Source organism: Cebus imitator, unplaced genomic scaffold, assembly GCF_001604975.1.
Source record: "Cebus imitator isolate Cc_AM_T3 unplaced genomic scaffold, Cebus_imitator-1.0 Scaffold994, whole genome shotgun sequence".
NCBI classification, from domain to species: Eukaryota; Metazoa; Chordata; class Mammalia; order Primates; family Cebidae; genus Cebus; species Cebus imitator.
Window position 1 is genome coordinate 71,789 of NW_016108309.1, and position 19,463 is coordinate 91,251.

Sequence of the window (19,463 nt, forward strand, 5' to 3'; positions counted from 1 at the left end):
AAAAAAGAAAATAGAATGAAACCATTGAAAGAAGAGATAGGGCCAGGTGTGGTGGCTCAAATCCTGTGGATCAAATCCTTTGAGAGGTCTAGGTGGGAGGATCACATGAGGCTAGGAGTTCATGACCAGCCTGGTCAACAAATTGAGACCCTGCCTCTACAAAAAAATATATTAAAAGTTAGCATCGTGGCACATGTGTGGAGTCCCAGCTATCTAGGAGGCTGAGGAAGGAGAATCACTTTAGCTCAATAGTTGGAGGCTGCAGTGAGCTATGATTGTGTCGCTGCACTCCAACCTGGGCAGTGGAGCAAGAATCTGTCTATAAAAAAAAAAAAAATAGGAGACAGTAGAGCCAAAGATCAATTCAGACATTATTACCAGAGACGTAGTTAGAAAATGCTGGCTTCTAAGTAAAGACTTCTCTTTAGAGTAAGTAGAACTCTAGGCTTTTTGATTATTGTATCCAAGGTCAAAGTCTGTCTTTTTTAAAACTAGAAAATTAAAATTTTATTAAGTGCCTGATATGTGTCAGGCACCCTTTCAAAGCGTTTATAAAGGTTCTCTTGCTTAATTCTATCAACCCTACTACAAGCTTGAGATTATTATCCTGATTTTCAAATGAAGAAACTAAGTTTAGAGAGGTAAGTGCCCTGAGCAAATCTCCTAATACTTCCCCTTTTATAAAGAATTGTGCTCATTTTTCACCTTCAGGGCCTTCATTTTGCATGAGAGCCTGCTGTCAGCCATAATCTTGATCGTGACTTGGATATTCTGTAAAAAAAAAAAAAAAAAAAAAAAAAACTTTTAAAATGATGATTTAGCCCATGTCCTTAGTGTGTAGCCTCTCAGTTCTTTCAGTCCAAGCCTGACTGATACTCTTCTTGCTCTTAAACACTGAGAACACTTGAGAGACCTTTATGTAAAACTGGTTATGACAATATAATGTGAACACTGAGACTTTGAATTTAGAATGAATCATGAAGAAATGCCAGCAATTCTTTATAAGCATCAGAGAAGAAAATAACTGGACAATATTATAAGGTCTATGGTGTCAGAAGTTGAGTTTAACACAGAGGCACCTTTCTGCATGGTTTTTCTGCAAAGCTTAAAGATTAGCCTCCCCATGAGTCACCTTGCAGGACTGTGATACAAATCAGTAAAACTCTGTCTCATGGCCCCTGGGTTACTCTGTTTTACTCAGGCCCATCCCAATTAAGGTGGGAAGAGTTGGGAACCTTGTATACAAGGGAAGAGGACCTGAGACCTAAAGTAGGAGAATGGACAGAATTATAGAACTTGAGCTAAATTAACCCAGAGACCACCAGAAGAGTGTAGTAGAATGTTATAGGATATGATTAGGATTACTGGCTAAGAATCAAATATAAGGAAGACCATAGGAGATGTGATCTGGGAGATGGTTGGGGTTAAGTGCCCATTGAAATTTTTGACTCCAAGAAATGTCTGAACCTAATCCAGAGAGATAAAGAACTCTCTGAACAAGTACAGAAGCCTTTCAGGAATTTATTTGCAGTCCACAGAAGCAAAACAGTAAGCTCTCAGATCTCTAGAGTTCTGTAGTAGAGTGTCCACTTCTCTAGTTTCATGCAAAAGCTGTGTTTCTGAAGGCACTGCTGAATGTTGTGATACGCTCACTCTGCTCAGACGGCATGTTTAAAAAATTAGTTTATTAATCCATTTACTTTAGAGAAAGTAGCTGAGAAAGTCATAGCATATTGATCATATTATGCTAATGGAGGGTTATAAACCTTTGCAAAACTCAAAAAAAAAAAAGAAACAACCATGAGTTCTTGTCCCAGTCTTTTTTATGCTGTTATAGCAGAATACCATAGACTATGTACTTTATAAGAACAGAAATTTACTTAACGATTCTGGAGGTTAGGAATCTGAAGCTGAGGGACTGTCTCTGGTGAGGGTTGTCTTGCTATGTTATAACATGACAAAGGTATCACACTGGTGAGAGAGAGAGAGAAGCAAGCCAAACACCCACTTTTATAAGGACCCCTCTCCTATGATAATGGCATTAATCCATTTATGAGGGCAGACTGCTCATGACGTAATCACCTCTTAAATGTCCCACCTCTATCAACACTGTAATGTGCATTAAGTTTCCAACACATGAAGTTTGGGGAAGACATTGAAACCATAGCAGTTTTCATTTCAGAAAAGATTATTCCTTCCTTCCTTCATTTCTTTCTTTCTTTTCTTTCTTCTTTTTTTTTTTTTTTTTTTTTTTTTTTTTTTTTTTTTTTTTTTTTTTTTTTTTTTTTTTTTTTTTTTTTTTTTTTTTTTTTTTTTTTTTGTTTCGCTCTGTCGCCCAGGCTGGAGTGCAATGGCGTGATCTCGTCTCACTGCAAACTCCACCTCCTGGGTTCAAGTGATTCTCCTACCTCAGCCTCCCAAATAGCTGGGATTATAGGCATGTGCCACCATGCCCAGCTAATTTTGTATTTTAAGTAGAGATGGGATTTCTCCATGTTGGTCAGACTTGTCTTGAACTCCTGACCTCAGGTGATCTGCTTGCCTTGGCCTCCCAAAGTGCTGAAATTACAGGCATGAGCCACCGTGCCCAGCTTCTCTTCCCCTTATTTCTAAGCCAGGGTCTAATTTTCCCAATGATACAGTTTCAAAAATGAGTAAGTCTGTTGTAGGTATGTGGAAAAATTATTTAATAAATTCTATTCCCTTTCTTCTCCATCCCGGGGACACACTGGGCCTGTTATGGACTGAAAGCTTGTGTCTGCCTCTATTAGTTCATTTTACTGCTGCTATAAAGAACTGCCCAAGACTAGGTAAAATTTATAATGGAAAGAGGTTTAATTGACTCAGAGTTAAGCTTGGCCAAGGAGGCCTCTGGAAACTTACAATCATGGAAGAATGTGAAGGGGAAGCAATGCACGTTCTTCCCAAGGTGGCAAGAAGGAGAAGTGATAAGTCCCTTATAAACCACCAGATCTCATGAGAACTCACTATCACAAGAACAGCATAAGGGAAACTGCCCCCATTATTCAGTTACCTCCACTTGATCTCTCCCTCGACACCTCAGGATTATAGGGATTATGGGGATTACAATTCAAGATGAGATTTGGGTAGGGACACTAAAGCCTAACCATATCACTCCCCTACATACTTACATTGAAATCTTAATTCCAAAGGTGATGGTATTAGGAAGCAGACGATTTTGGGAGTTAATAGATTATTAAAACAGAACCCTCATAAATGGGATTAGGGTCATCATAAAACAGGCCCCAGAGAGCTGCCTTGTGACTTGTATCATAAGAGGATGCAGAGAGAGGGGACATTTGTGATTTAGGAAAACAGTCCTCCCTGGACAACAAATTGGCCAGTGCCTCTTTCCAGACTCCAGAGCTGAGAACAACTTACTTCTATTGTTTACAAACTGCTGAATTCATGGTGTTTGTGGTTTTTGGCCTGGATCAGCTAAGACTGGGGGGCATAGGACCCCACGTAGTGGGCACAAACAGAAATGTTTTCATTTATTCTAAAATTAGAAGAAAAATCATGTTGTTTCGAGTTGAAGAACATTTTTTAACATATAGTAATAATACATTCTCTTTATAACAACACAATGGGATATATATCTTACCATTTGATAGATGAAGGGGCCCAAGAAGGCAAAAGTATTAATATCTAGGGTTTTGGAACATCATAATGTGAATTAAATACTATAAAAGTCTTATTTGTAGTGAAAGTAACAATCTGCACCAAAATCCAAACACAAGAGAATGAGTAAACTTTTGTAGTCATTGTCCTTAATGGCCTCTAACTAGAAGCTTCCTTTTTCCGGGGAAGGTGTCCTACCTGGAGGGTCTGGAGTAGGTTTCTTTCAGCTCTTGCAGTTCAACCTCAGTTGATCTCTTCTTCTTTCCATGTTGGAGCTTCTCAGAGCTCAGATGAAAAAGGTTTTCCTGAAGATTACAGATACTGCCTCCTATTTTAGGAGAAATGAGGGAGTTTTGTTATGCATTTTATCAATGACCCAACTTTCTCCTAATCCACACAGATGAGCTGACATGAAATAATGATTTAAAGAGGACAGATGATTTAAGAGGTCCCAGTGGGACATGGCAGCAGTAGGGCAGCTCCTATATTAAATAAGACAGCCTCACCACCAGACAACTATTTCCTCAGCTCTGTGGGCCCTGGAGATTGTTGTGGGTGGGAGCAATCCTGCCAGCAGAAGAAGAGAAACAGAAATCAGGAGGAAGTACAGGACCCCAAAAGTAAGCTAGAAGAAAAACAGTGAGCAAATCTATTGAAAACAAAGGTGTTCTAAAATTATGCTGAAAGTGAGGAAGCTGTGTTTGCTATCTTACCTTTGAGATCAAGTGTCTCAAGATGACTGTCATCTGTCACACATCTTCATAAGATCCCCCATAACCTCAGAATTTTTGACAACAAAGAATAAGCCTCAATATTGTAGCGCTCAAAGCTGCATTATCTCCCCAGGTTTTGTCTGTTTGTTTGTTTTGTTTTGTTTTGAATAAATAGTTAAATCACCCATTCTCTAGGAAAAAAAATAAGATGACATATTGAGAACTATGAAAGTTGGTTCACTCCAATCGTCTGAAGAGAAACAGGAGTCTACTTATGCACTTAGAAAAGCTGTACATATGTGTCTGCCTCTAGGATCATGTAATAAAACAGAGACCTTTAGGGTATTAAATTGACTGAGGTTAGTGACAATAATCACAGGGTAGCAGTGAGATATGGCTTTGGACTTTAGGAGTTCTGAATGGGCAATATATGGTTTCAAAGATACTATGAATTTGGGGTCATAAAGGCCATTCAGTATTTAATACAGGATTGGCCAATTACTTTGTACACTGATTATTCTGGTTTGACTTTCACCAATAGTAATAATTTACTTAAAGGAATGTTAGGGAATTGCATAAAAACATATCCACCCAAATCAGAGATTGTATAAAACATTGAATTGGCAAATCAGACCCAAAAAAATGATAAATCTACATTTACAGTGAGATCATCATGAGGCTGATAATGTGGTATGTCCACATAATATTATGTTTGTCTATCTCTGACACTCAGAGTATCAAATTATTCTGTTATTCTACCTGAGGAAAAAAACCAGGAAATCCAACAAATCTGAAAAGTGTTGGGCTCACTGGGTTGAACTTGGAAAATGGCAACCAACCCTTAGGATTCTCTCAGTGTTCATAATAGCTCTTGGCATCGTGGGAATCTAGGTAGTTTCTCTATCTTTTCCTTATAGGGAGTATGTCTAGATTCCTGATCTGAACGTTTTATGCTAGTCATGGCAAAACAAAAACACATACAAACACAATACCACTATTTTCATATTTGCAAAAATACAAACCTGTGAAATATTTTCAATTTGCTTCTAACTCCCAAGACACATGTTTACTGAATTCTTGATATGTGCATGGACTCCTTTCCATGTACACCAGAAGGAGACATTGTAGTAGCCCAAACTGGATTACCTGTGATCCCTATTATCCTCTCTGTATAATTCTCCCCTACCTCTGGTGTGTTTTTGTTCCTAAAATTCCTCTGAGTAGGACTACCCTTGGGTTATTAGAGCCATTTTGTACCCATAAATACCATAAAATAGGGATGTATATGGCAGTGTGTAATCTACATATCCCATTTATTTCTCCTTCTCCAAGGCACTCAGCCAATCACTAACAGGTTCAGGAAGATGAAATATTGGTTTACTGGTCTGGGGATGAACTCTTTAAAATAATTTGCTTCCCAAGTTTCCCTGCTGCTATTAGGACAAAGCTCCTCCATGAGTCTTTGCCTGAAATTATATATATAAAGCAATAAACTCAAAATGGATCGAAGACCAAAATGTTAGATCTAAAATATAAAATCAATATTGTTAGCCAGGCGCGGTGGCTCACGCCTGTAATCCCAGCACTTTGGGAGGCCGAGGCGGGTGGATCACGAGGTCAAGAGATCGAGACCATCCTGGTCAACATAGTGAAACCCCATCTCTACTAAAAATACAAAAAATCAGCTGGGCATGGTGGCGCATGCCTGTAATCCCGGCTACTCAGGAGGCTGAGGCAGGAGAATTGCCTGAACCCAGGAGGCGGAGGTTGCAGTGAGCCGAGATCGCGCCATTGCACTCCAGCCTGGGTAACAAGAGCGAAACTCCGTCTCAAAAAAAATAAAATAAAATAAAATAAAATCAATATTGTTAAAATGGCCATATTGCATAAAGTGATTTACAGATTCAATGCTATTGCTAACAAACTACCAACATCATTTTTCACAGAATTAGACAAAAGTATTGTAAAATTTATATAGAACCAAAAAGGAGCCTAAAGTCAAAATAGTCATAAGCAAAAAGAACAAAGCCAGAGGCATCACATTATCCAACTTGAAACTACTACAAGCCTGCAGTAACCAAAACAGCATGGTGCTGGTACAAAAACAGGCACATAGACCAATGAAGCAGCTTAGAGAACACAGAAATAAAGCCCCACACTTACAACAATCTGATCTTTGACAAAGCTGACAGTAATATGCAATGGGAAAAGGACTCCCTGTTCAATAGAGGGCACTGAGATAACTAGCTAGCCATATGCAGATTAAAACTGAATCCCTTCCTTTCACCATATACAAATATCAATGTGAAATGAATTATAGATTTAAATGTAAGACCTAAACCTATAAAAACTCTAGAAGAAAACCTAGGAAGTACCATTCTGGATATAGGCCTTGGCAAAGATTTCATGGCTAAGCTTCCAAAAGCAATTACAACAAGAACAATGATGAAAAAAACCGACAAGTGCAATAAATTGCTTCTGCATAATAAAAGAATCTGTCAACAGATTACATAGACAACTTACAGAAAGGAGAAAATAATAGCAAACTATGCATCTGACAAGGATCTAATATTCACAATCTATAAGGAACTTAAATCAACAAGCAAAAAACCAACAACCCCATTAAAAACTGGGCAAACAAGGTGAACAAATACTTCTCAAAAGAAGACATATATGTGGCTCACAAGCATATGAAAAAATGCTTAACATCACTAATCAAAGAAATGCAAATCAAATTCACAGCGAGCTACCATCTCACACCAGTCAGAATGGCAATTATTAAAAGTCAGAAAATAACAGATGTTGGTGAGGTTGCACAGAAAATGGAATATTCATACACTGCTAGTGGGAATATGACTTAGTTCAGCCACTGTGGAAAGTAGCTTGGAGATTTCTCCAGGAACTTAAAATAGAACTGCCACTCAAACCAGCAATCTCATCACTGGGTATATACCTAAAGAAATACAAATTATTCTGCCAAAAAGACACATGTACTCATATGTTTATCACAGCATTATTCACAATAGCAAAGAAATAAAATCAGTTTAGATGCCCATCAATGGTGGGCTGGGTAAAGAAAATGTGGTACACCATGGACTATTATGCAACCACAACATACTGTGTCTTTTTTTTTTTTTTTAAGGGATAAACATATTCTTTGCGGCAACATAGATGAAAGTCCTAAGCAAATTAATGCAAGAACAGAAAAACAAATACCACACGTTATCACTTATAAGTGGGAGCTAAACATTGAGTACACATGGAAACAAAGGAAAAATAGACATGAGGACATATTTGAGGGTGGAGGGGGGAGGCAGGTGGGGGTGGAAAAAAATACCTATCAAATACTATCCTCGCTAATTGAGTGACAAAGCATTTGTATACCAAACCCCAGTGACATGCAATTTACTCATGCAACAAACCTGCAGATGTAGTGCCAGATCTGAAAATAAAAGTTGAAAAAGAAATATAAAATAAAATTTTAAACCACACAAAATATTTTTTCTATAAATTGAAAACTCTACAAAACTAATGTTGGTACTATCTTCCATTGTGCATCAGATGAAATATACATACACATATATATATCTGTGTGTATATGTATGTATATACGCATGTACATATGCTATATATATTATTTTGCATAATGTTGATTTGGAAAAGTAAAGGTTACTGAAGAGAAGATAGTTTGTCTATTAAAAATAATTCCACATAAGAAAAAGACTAAGTCACATGTAGTGACGAATGATCAAAGGAATGTTAAAATTTTGCTTTATGTTTTAAAAATGAAAAAATCATATTAATCCATTTCCCCTAATCACTCTTATATTTTAGACTAATCAGCAATGGAAGATCCTTAGGGCTTTTGAGAAGTTATGCATAATAAATATAAAAAAACACAAAGCATACGCAAGTTTCAATAGCCAAATCGACCAAGCAGAAGAAAGATATCAGAGAGTTGAAGATCAACTCAATGAAATAAAACAAGAAAGCAAGGCTAGAGAGAAAGGAGTGAAAAGAAATGAACAAAGCCTCCAAGAAATATGGGATTATGTGAAAAGACCTAATCTACATTTCATAGGTGTACCTGAATGCGACAGAGAGAATGAATCCAAGCTAGAAAACACTCTTCAGGATATTATCCAGGAGAACTTCCCCAACCCAGCAAGGCAGGCCAACATTCAAGTCCAGGAAATACAGAGAACACCACAAAGATATTCCTCAAGAAGAGCAACCCCAAGGCACATAATCATCAGATTCACTAGCGTTGAAATGAAGGAAAAAATGCTAACGACAGCCAGAGAGAAAGGGCAGGTTACCCACAAAGGGAAGCCCATCAGACTCACAGTGAATATCTCTGCAGAAACCCTATAAGCCAGAAGAGAGTGGGGGCCAATTTTCAACATCCTTAAAGAAAAGAAATTTCAACCTAGAATTTCATATCCAGCCAAACTAAGCTTCATAAGCAAAGGAGAAAGAAAATCCTTTATGGGCAAGCAATTGCAGAGAGATTTCCTCACCACCAGGCCTGCCTTACAAGAACTCCTGAAAGAAGCACTAAACAAGGAAAGGAACAACCAGTACCAGCCACTCCAAAAATGCATCAAATGGTAAGGAGCATCAACACAATGAAGAAAATGTGTCAACCAGTGGGCAAAACATCCAGCTAGCAGCAAAATGGCAGGATCAAATTCACATATAACAATATTAACCTTAAATGTTAAAGGACTAAATGCCCCAATCAAAAGACACGGACTGGCAAATTGGATAAAAAGTCAAAACCCATGAGTGTGCTGTATTCAGGAAAAGCATCAAACATGCAAGGACACATATAGGCTCAAAATAAAGGGATGCAGAAAGATTTATCAAGCAAATGGAGAGCAAAAATAAAAGCAGGAGTTGCAATCCTAGTCTCTGATAAAATGGACTTTAAACCAGCAAAGATCAAAAGAGACAAAGAAGAGCATTACATAATGGTAAAAGGATCAATGCATCAAGAACTAACAATCCTAAACATATATTCACCCAATACAGGAGCACCCAGATACATAAAGCAAGTTCTTAATGACCTACAAAGAGACTTAGACTCCCACACAATAATAGTGGGAGACTTTAACACTCCACTGTCAATATAAGACAGATCAATGAGAGAGAAAATTAACAAGGATATCCAGGACTTGAACTCAGATCTGGACCAAGTGGAACTAATAGACATTTACAGAAATCTCCACCCCAAATCCACATTCTTCTCAGCACTGCATGACACCTACTCTAAAACTGACCACATAATTGGAAGGAAATCACTCCTCAGCAAATGCAAAAGAATGGAAATCATAACAAACAGTCTATCAGACAACAGTGAAATTAAAGTAGAACTCAGAATTAAGAAACTAACTCAGAACCTCACAACTTCATGGAAACTGAACAACTGGCTCCTGAATGTCGACTGGATAAACAATGAAATGAAGGCAGAAGTAAAGATGTTCTTAGAAACCAATGAGAATGAAGAAACAATGTACCAGAATCTCTGGGGCACATTTAAAGCAGTGTCTAGAGGGAAATTTATAGCAATAAATGGAAGCAAGGAAAGATCTAAAATCCAGATCCTATCATCAAAATTGAAAGAGCTAGAGGAGCAAGATCAAAAAAATCAAAAGCTACCAGAAGACAAGAAATAATTAAGATCAGAGCAGAACTGAAGGAGATAGAGACACAAAAAAATCCTTCAAAAAATCAATAAATCCAGGAGCTGGTTTTTTGAAAAGATCAACAAAATAGATCACTAGCCAGATTAATGAAAAAGAAAAGGGAGAAGAATGAAATAGAGGCCAAAAAAAAAACGATAAATGGGATATTACCACTGACTCCACAGAAATACAAATTACAATTGGAGATTACTGCAAAAAGCTCTATGCACATAAACCAGTAAACCTGGAAGAAATGGATAAATTCCTGGACACCTGCACCCTCCCGAGCCTAAACCAGGAAGAAATAGAAACCTTTAACAGACCAATAACAAGGGCTGAAGTTGAGGCAGCAATTAATAGCCTACCACTAAAAAAAGTCCAGGTCCAGATGAGTTCACAGCTGAATTCTACCAGACGTACAAAGAGGAGCTGGTACCATTCCTTCTGAAACTATTCCAAACAATACAAAAAGAGAGAATCCTTCCCAAATCATTTTATGAGACCAACATCATCCTGATACCAAAACCCGGCAGAGACTCAACAAGTAAAGAAAACTTCAGGCCAATGTCCATGATGAACATAGATGCAAAAATCTTCAATAAAAACCTGGCAAACTGATTGCAACGGCACATCAAAAGCTTATCCATCGTGATCAAGTAGGCTTCATTCCGGGGATGCAAGGCTGGTTCAACATACACAAGTCTATAAATGTAATCCACCACATAAACAGAACCAAAGACAAAAACTATGTGATTATCTCAATAGATGCAGAGAAGGCCTTTGACAAAATTCAAAAGCCTTTATGCTAAAAACTTGCAATAAACTAGGTATTGAAGGAACATATCTTAAAATAATAAAAGCTATTTATGACAAACCTATGGGCACTATCATAATGAATGGGCAAAAGCTGGAAGCATTCCCTTTGAAATCCGGCACTAGACAAGGATGCCCTCTGTCACCACTCCTATTCAATATAGTATTGGAAGTTCTAGCCAGAGCAATTAGGCAGGGGAAAAAAAGAGGTATTCAATTAGGAAAAGAGGAAGTCAAATCATCTCTATCTGCAGATGACATAATTATATATTTAGAAGACCCTATTATCTCAGCCCCAAATCTCCTTAAACTGATAAACAACTTCAGCAAAGTCTCAGGATACAAAATCAATGTGCAGAAATCACAAGCACTTCTATACACAAATAACAGACTGACAAAGAGCCAAATAATAAGTGAACTCAATTCACAATTGCTACAAAGAGAATAAAATACCTAGGAATAAAACTAACAAGGGTGTAAAGGACCTCTTCAAGGGGAACTACAAACCACTGCTCAAGGAAATATGAGAGGACACAAACAAAAGGAGAAACATTCCATGCTCGTGGTTAGGAAGAATCAATATTGTGAAAATGGCCATACTGCCCAAAGTAATTTACAGATTCAACGCTATCCGCATGAAGCTACAAATGACCCTCTTCATAGAACTGGAAAAAACCACCATAAACTTCATATTGAACCAAAAGAGAGCTCACATAGCCAACATGATCCTAAGCAAAAAGAACAAAGCTGGAGGCATCACATTACCTGATTTCAAACTATACTACAAGGCTACAGTAATCAAAACAGCATGGTACTGCTACCAAAACAGAGATATAGACCAATGGAACACAACAGAGGCCTTAGAGGCAATACCACACATTTACAACCATCCGATCTTTGACAAACCTGACAAAAACAAGCAATAAGGAAAGGATTCCCTGGTTAATAAATGGTGTTGGGAAAACTGGCTAGCAGTATGCAGAAAGCAGAAACCGGATCCCTTCCTGACACCTTACACTAAAATTAACTCCAGATGGATTAACGACTTAAACATAAGACCTAACACCATAAAAACCCTAGAAGAAAACCTAGGCAAAACCACTCAGGACATAGGCATAGGTAAGGATTTCATGACTAAAACACCAAAAGCATTGGCAACAAAAGCCAAAATAGACAAATGGGGCCTAATTAATCTTCAGAGCTTCTGCACAGCAAAACAGACAATCATTAGAGTGAACTAACAGCATGGGAAAAAATTTTTCAATCTACCCATCTGACAAAGGGCTAATATCCAGAATTTACAAAGAACTAAAACAGATTTACAAGAAAAATCAAACAAACCCATCCAAAAGTGGGCAAAGTATATGAACAGACACTTTTCAAAAGAAGACATATGAGGCAAACAAACATATGAAAAAATGCTCATCATCACTGGTCATTAGAGAAATGCAAATCAAAGCCACCTTGAGATACCACCTCACGCCAGTTAGAATGGCGATCATTAAAAAATCTGGAGATAACAGATGCTGGAGAGGATGTGGAGAAATAGGAACACTTTTACACTGTCGGTGGGAATGTAAATTAGTTCAACCATTGTGGAAGACAGTATGGTGATTCCTCAAGGATCTAGAAAAAGAAATTTCATTTGACCCAGCAATCCCATTACTGGGTATATACCCAAAGGATTATAAGTTGTTCTATTATAAAGATGCACATGTATGTTCATTGTGGCACTGTTTAAAATAGCAAAGACCTGGAACCAACCCAAATGCCCATCGACGACAGACTGGACAAGGAAAATGTGGCACATATACACCATGGAATACTATGCAGCCATAAAAAACGATGAGTTTGTGTCCTTTGCAGGGACATGGAGGAACCTGGAAACCACCATTCTCAGAAAACTGACACAAGAACAGAAAACCAAACACCGCATGTTCTCACTCATAGGTGGGTGCTGAACAACAAGAACACATGGACACAGGGAGGGGAGCATCACACACTGGGGTCTATTGAGGGGCAGCCAAGGGAGGGACAACAGGGAGGTGGGGAGGTTCGGGAGGGATAACATGTGGAGAAATGCCAGATGTAGGTGACAGGGGGATGGAGGCAGCAAACCACATTGCCATGTATGTACCTACACAACAATCCTGCATGATCTGCACATGTACCAAAGAACCTAAAGAACAATGAAAAAAAAAAGGACTGAAGTATCAATGCATGCTACAACAAGGATGAACCTTGAGAACATTGTGCTATGTGAGAGATGCAGATGCAAAAGGCCACGTTGCATTATTCCATATGCAGGAAATGTCCAGAACAAGTATATCTAGAGAGACAGAAGGTAGATTAGTGGTTGTCAGGGACTGCCAAAATGGCGGAATTGGAGAGTGACTGCCAGTAAGAGTAGCATGCTTTTTGGCATTATGAAAGTATTCTGGAATTAGGTAGTGGTGATGGAATCAAAACCTTTTGAATAAGCTGAATAGTATGCTTAAAAATTGTGAATTTTGTGGCATATAAATTATACTTTAGAAGATTATACTTTGGAAGGAATAATTATAACAGTAATAAATTGAGGGATCTTTTCACATCTCCATTCCCTATATTTTTATTTTGATTAAAAAAAAAAAAAAAAAAAAATTGAATACAAAATCTAAAATGCTCCAAAATCCAAAACTTTTTGAGCACCCACATGATGCTCAAAGGAAATCCAAAAAAAAGCATTTTAGGGCCATGTTCTGTGGCTTGCTCCTGTAATCCCAGCCCTGTTGGAGGCCTAGGTGGGAGGATTGCTTGAGGCCAGAAGTTTGAGACTAGCCTGAGCAACACAGCAAGACTTTATCTTCATAAAAAATTTAAAAATTAGCCAGGAATGGTGATGTGTGCTAGAGTTCCAGCTACTTGGGAAGTTCAGATAGGAGGATCACATGAGCCCCGTAGTTTGAGGTTGCAGTGAGCTATAATCACTGCATTTCAGCCTGAGTGACAGAACCAGACCCTGTCTCAAAAAGTGACATCTCACAGTAAGTGGCCAGAAGAGGATGCTGAGGAAGAGCACGTTGTGAGGAAATGTATTAGATGAAACAAATTAAATTCAAAAACTTTCTTTTGGCAGAATTGAGGTACAGGGGAGAGAAACACCTACTTGGAAAGAGCCCACTCTTTCCAACTGAGCTGGAAAATGTGGGAAGGGGTTTGTGGGAGGGGGACTGTACCTGATATCTGGTTCCAGTACTTACAGCAAAGGGAACTTGGGCAAGTTACAGACCCTCTGTGCCTTGGTTTCGTCACCAACAAAACAGAAAGAATCATCCCATAAACTGTGGTATCAGAGGGTCCCCAAACTGACTGCACATCTGAGTCATGTTAACAAACACCTTCCAGGCCCCACCTGAGCTCACTGAATCAGAATCCCTGCAAGGAGGACAATAAACTTGTATTATCACTGACCTTCCCAGGTATTTCTTACTCTGATCAACTTGGGGTTAGGAACCATTGAGCTGCACATCATTCCAAACCAAAACACTAAAGCAGAGCAAGAATATTTTCAATGCAGTCACTACAGCTGAGGAGAAACTGTTGGGGGAGCCTAGAAGTGAGGGAGGTCTGGCTCTCTGGGCTCTCCTGAACCTTAGCCTGAGTACAGCAGACACAGGAGTCCTTCTGGACACATGCCTGTGGGAATGGCAGTCCAGTATTGAAAGAGTGGAAGCCCTAGTTTCAAATTCAAGCTTGCTTTGAGTTGAAATAAAGTTTACCTCTTTTGGCACAGCAACAGGACCAATCTTCTGCAAACTGCTCACCTTACAAGAAAAAAAATCATACTGCCAAGAATTGAAACTTCAGCAGACATGGGTAAGTAAAAAAGTCTTATAACTCTAACCAGCCACATAACAAAAGATAAATACCCAAATTAAAGAATATGTAATGCTTACGAAATTCTTGAGACCTTTCTACTTACTTGCTGTTTTAAAGTTTCTATTAAAAACAAAAAGGCCAGCCAGGGCAACATAGCAAGACCTCATCTCTAAAAAATTAGTCAGGTGCAGTGGTGTGCACCTGTAATTCCAGAGACTCAGTAGGCTGAGGAAGGAGGATTGCTTGAGCCCAGGAGCCCGATACTGCAATGAGCTATGATCACCTGGACAACAGGGTGAGACCTTATCTCTGAAAAAGAGGAAGAAACAAAAAGAGGGAAAGAAAGGGATGTGGCCAATTAACCTGATTCAAATAAGGTGACTGTTTCAAAGGGGAGGGGAGATGTTTTGACCCTCCTACCTTTGAAGCAAATACTTGTCTTACCTGCAAAACTGGCTTCCTGTATCTGGCCCGAAGACTAAAGAGGAGTCCAGAAGGTTTGGACTTCTAAGAACAAAAGAAAGAAAAAAGAAAAAGAAAGAAAAGAAAAAAGAAAGAAAAGAAAGAAAGAGAAAGGAAGAAGAAAAGAAAGAAGAAGGAAAGAAAGAAGAAAGAAAGAAAAGAGAAAGAAAGTAGAAAGAAAGAAAGGAGGGAGGGAGGGAGGGAGGGAAGGAAGCAATGAAGGAAGGAAAGAGAGAAATCTCACAAAGAGCTTTACAATCTTTGATATTACTCCTAAGATTCAATAGGAGTAATATCTGAAGACCTCTGCTAAGCATTGTTGCAGAAGAAATAAAATAATTTTTTTCTCTTGATATCCTGAAACTTCCATCTAAATAGTTTAAAAATAATCAAGTCAAGACTGGCCTAGAGGAGAAAGGCATTCCTAAATTAGGTGAGGTTCTAAAACAATCAGTTGAAATGTAAACCCATGGATCAAAGTCTGCCTTCCCATAGACCCTGGGGTGAAGCACACTGGCCTGGGCAGAGAACTCCCTAAGAAAAGTGATGGTCATTTACTTCTGCACAAAGTCTCTAACATGGCCCCTGACGTTGTGGGCTGGTTGCGTAAATGTTGAACGAGTCACCAGAAACAGCATCTCCCCAAAAGTCCTGGAGGCCTTTGTCACTAAGAAAAGTAGCTTTTTTTTTTTTAAACGGAGTTTTGCTCTGTCGCCCAGGCTTACAAGTTCAAGTGATTCTCCTGCCTCAGCCTCCCAAGTAGCTGGGATTACAGGCGCACAGCACCAGGCCTGGTTAATTTTTGTATTTTATTTTGTAGAGACGGGGGTTCACCATCTTGGCCAGGCTAGTCTCGAACTCCTGACCTCAGGTGATCCACTCGCCTCAGCCTCCCAAAGTGCTGGGATTACAGCCATGAGCCACCGCGCCTGGCTGGAAAGTGGCCATTTTAAGAAGAAGGTTAAGAACATGTTTCGCTGGGTCATATTATTCTGGTGACACGGCTCACAGAGGAGAATCCCACCCTTACTCCAAAGCATCTCTGGGAAGGGCGGGGTTGGCTTCACCCTCTGCCCAACGTCTCTCCAGACTGCCGATGCCAACTTCCGGTCGCTCACCTCATCGGAGTTCGGGTAAAACGCGGAGCTCCAGTTTCTCAGTCCCTCCTGGAGCTCGATGATGTCCACCACGCCGTCCCCATTGCGGTCCAGGTCTTCGAAAAGGATCCCGTAGCGTAAGTAGTCATCGTCATCCTGGCAGGCCACCGCCTCCAGCAGGAAGTCCTGCAGCCAGCGCAGCATGGCCGGGTCCGGAGGCTGAGGGGACCACTCGGCCCGCTCGCCCACACCGCGACACTCGCCGTTGCCTCCTCCACGCCCGGCTGCCCACGGCAGTGGGTCCCGGCTGTCTGTCGCTTCCTATACTGCCTGGCGAAGGCGCCGCGGTTCGGAGCCCACGCGGGCCAGGCCACCGGCGCCTGCGCGCTCTCGGGCGCCCCGGAGAGGACCCTCGGCGGAACCTCGGGGCGCCACCTTGTGGCATGCCTGACGAGACGCCACGCGACAGTTGAGGCGCCAGATGTGAGTTGAGGTGCCGGACGTGGTGGCGTTGGGTAGCCAGGACTGCTGGACGGGCGGTCGACGTGGGAGCCGAGGGACGTTTGGGAAAAGGGAGCGCATTCCCCAGGTGGCGTCCAGAGGGCACTCGCGGATGTAAGATTCTCCCCGCACAGACTCGGTGCCTGCCGGAAGCCACTGTGGCGGGAAATGAGGCAGGGAGTGAGTGGCTCAGACCCGCTCTCCTGATGCCAGCATCCAGTACCCTGGTGCCACCCTTCCTCCCAGGAGGACCTGCACCTGGGGCTGGGGACCCTGGCGACCCCGCAAAAGAGGTCTGAAGAGGGGAGGCCTCCTGAGGAGCTTCTGCCCTGTCCCTGTCGCTCTCTTCCCTCCCTGCCAGCCCAGCCCTTGTTGGCAAACCTATTTTGGCCATAATGCGATTAGATTGTTCACGTTCTTATATAAACTTTTTCCAGTTAATTGAGTTGTATGCAGAAATACTTCTATCCCTATTCATAAAATAAAAATAAATAATAAAGATACATACAGATTAAAATTAGAACATATCTCCAAATCCAGAAATATGAAACACACATCATGACAGTTCCAATTTATATGCCACTTTTCTATTCATAAATTTTGTTCTAAAACATAGAGAAAAAATAAATAGCAAAATAAAGAGGAGCTGAAGAATTCAAGAGTATTTTTCCACTATGCATTTATTTTAAATCAATCTCTGATTTGTATTATCTATAGAGCTATTGAGGGATCCAGTTGCCATTTATTTTTCCTCTATAGTTCAGAATAGAAATTCGTTGATATGAATTTATATAAACTTGTTTATACAAGGTTAATTTCGAATTGCTTTTTAATTACGAGGCATGGTAACACATAATTTCTCAAGATGTGCTTTATATTAGTCACATTTATGTGACCTTTAGGAACTTGATTATAAGTTTAAAATGCTTCTATTAATCGTATTAAGAAAAAAGAGGGAGATTGGGTGCAGTGGCTCACACCTTAAATCCCAGCACTTTGGGAGGCCGAGGCGGGAGGATCAGGAGTTCAAGACCAGATTGGCCAACATCGTGAAACCCTGTCTCTACTAAAAATTACAAAAATTAGCTGGGCATTGTGGCACGTGCCTGTAATTCCTGCTACATGGGAGGCTGAGGTAGGAGAATTGCTTGAACCCAGACCCTGGAGGTGGAGGTTGCAGTGAGCCGAGATCGCGCCACTGCACGCCAGCCTGGGCTACAGAGCGAGATTCCATCTCAAAAAAAACAAAAAAAGAAAAAAAAAAGGGAGAATCTGACTAAAAATTGACGTTGGTTACTCAAATGTATCTCAATTGTGCATTTATATTCATTTCAATTTGTAGAAAATTTAACAACTTATTTCATGATTAATCATTTATTAAGTACCTTATCGCTTAGAAAATTAAATTTCTCTGATTTCGCAGCAAATTCAATCATGGCATTTAACAAGAGGGAAAAGAATTATATCAAATATTATTTTGAGTTTCAACCCTGTGAGAGTAGATTTTACTTACATTTTAATAACCTTGAGAAGTATGATACAGCCCCAAATATTAAAGTAACTGAAACTCTGTTATCTATCCAATGGCAGAAATATCTATGTCCTGAAAAACTGGAAAAAATGGACTCATCTAATATAGTTACTAGTTGTTTGATATATTATAAATTATATAATGTATAGTTATATCCATTAAATCTCCATTTTAAAACTATCTAATCTTTATAATGTAGCTATACATAGACATATTAAAATATCTTTAGCCTATTCTCTCTCAACATAAATTGAAAAGATAGAGGCAAAAAAAGCAGGGATGGATAAAAACACTCTTCATCCTTCATACAAGATTAAGATTGTAAAGGGAAGTTCCAGTCAGCCTTTCTTTAGTAGATCAGAGTCTGAAAGTAAAGTATAAAGTACATGGATTAAAAAAAGAAAAGCGCAGTCTTTTTTGCCTTTTTTAACACAGATTTGAGTGTAAGAGCTCACACATTTTTCTAAATTACTTTGGTCACATTGGTGCTTTCTTGTAATGTTTATAATGTTGGTGAGAGGCCACCATTATTCTATTCACAACACTGGTAGGAGACCGAGGTATTCTGATGCCATGAAATTCTGTTTAGCACTTTCCGTTTTGTTTTGTTTATTTTAGAGAAAGAAAAGGAGCCCAAACTGCACTGTTGGGCTATGAATCATAATTTTAAATGTGTGAGTTTTCTGTCAGTGCTTTCAAACAGATTTAAAATATGCACATATGGCAAGGAGAGGTCAAAAAGAAAAATAAATTTAAAATGCACGTAAAATGCTGAAATTTTAGCTTTTTAAAATACAAAGTAGAAAATTCAGAAAAGCTTCAAAATAGTCCAACTCTTTAAGATGAAATTATACTAGGTTAATTATGTAATTAGGTTACATTCTGTATTATAAATTATATTTTAATCCACTTAAAGGCAAATTTCTATGACTGTATGAAAATTTGGAGAAATAAAAATAGATTTTATGAATATTAAAGATTTTAATTCACCCAGAAATTAATAAACTATATTTCTAGTTTACTTAAAATTTAATATTTAAGTCTAATTGTATGTTTACCTTTTGGGAAAATGGATATAGCATCTTTTCATACAGATCTTTTGAAAACTAAGGAAAAGGCCAAGACATTTTTATATTTATAAACAAATATCCAGATA

At 39.2% G+C, this 19,463-nt stretch overlaps 1 protein-coding gene across 5 annotated transcripts; it reads right to left on the bottom strand.

Annotated features, from left to right (window-relative positions):
• Positions 1 to 20: 20 nt before the first annotated feature.
• On the bottom strand, positions 21 to 17,316 carry LOC108298554 (calcium-binding mitochondrial carrier protein SCaMC-1-like). Of its 5 annotated transcripts, XR_001822614.2 has the most exons (5): positions 16,297 to 17,316; positions 14,617 to 14,661; positions 4,356 to 4,546; positions 3,841 to 3,970; positions 21 to 771 (listed from the first exon to the last, which is right to left on the bottom strand). XR_001822614.2 is itself a non-coding variant. In XM_037735831.1 (3 exons), the coding sequence occupies exons 1-3, from the start codon at positions 16,477 to 16,479 to the stop codon at positions 3,929 to 3,931; spliced, it is 270 nt and encodes an 89-aa protein (XP_037591759.1). In that variant the 5' UTR covers positions 16,480 to 17,117; the 3' UTR covers positions 2,516 to 3,928. The 5 variants fall into 5 exon arrangements, 2 of the variants coding, with proteins under 2 accessions (XP_037591759.1, XP_037591758.1); XR_005198771.1 differs by having other exon boundaries at positions 3,841 to 4,546; positions 16,297 to 17,121; XR_005198772.1 differs by lacking the exon at positions 4,356 to 4,546 and having other exon boundaries at positions 16,297 to 17,116.
• Between the last annotated feature and the right edge of the window lie 2,147 nt (positions 17,317 to 19,463).

Coding starts and splice junctions, on each gene's coding strand:
- LOC108298554 (XM_037735830.1), bottom strand. CDS start 16,479: ATGCTGCGCTGGCTGCAGGACTTCCTGCTGGAGGCGGTGGCCTGCCAG. Junction 14,662..16,296: donor TTTACCCGAACTCCGATGAG/GTGAGCGACCGG, acceptor TTTTCTTGTAAG/GTGAGCAGTTTGCAGAAGAT.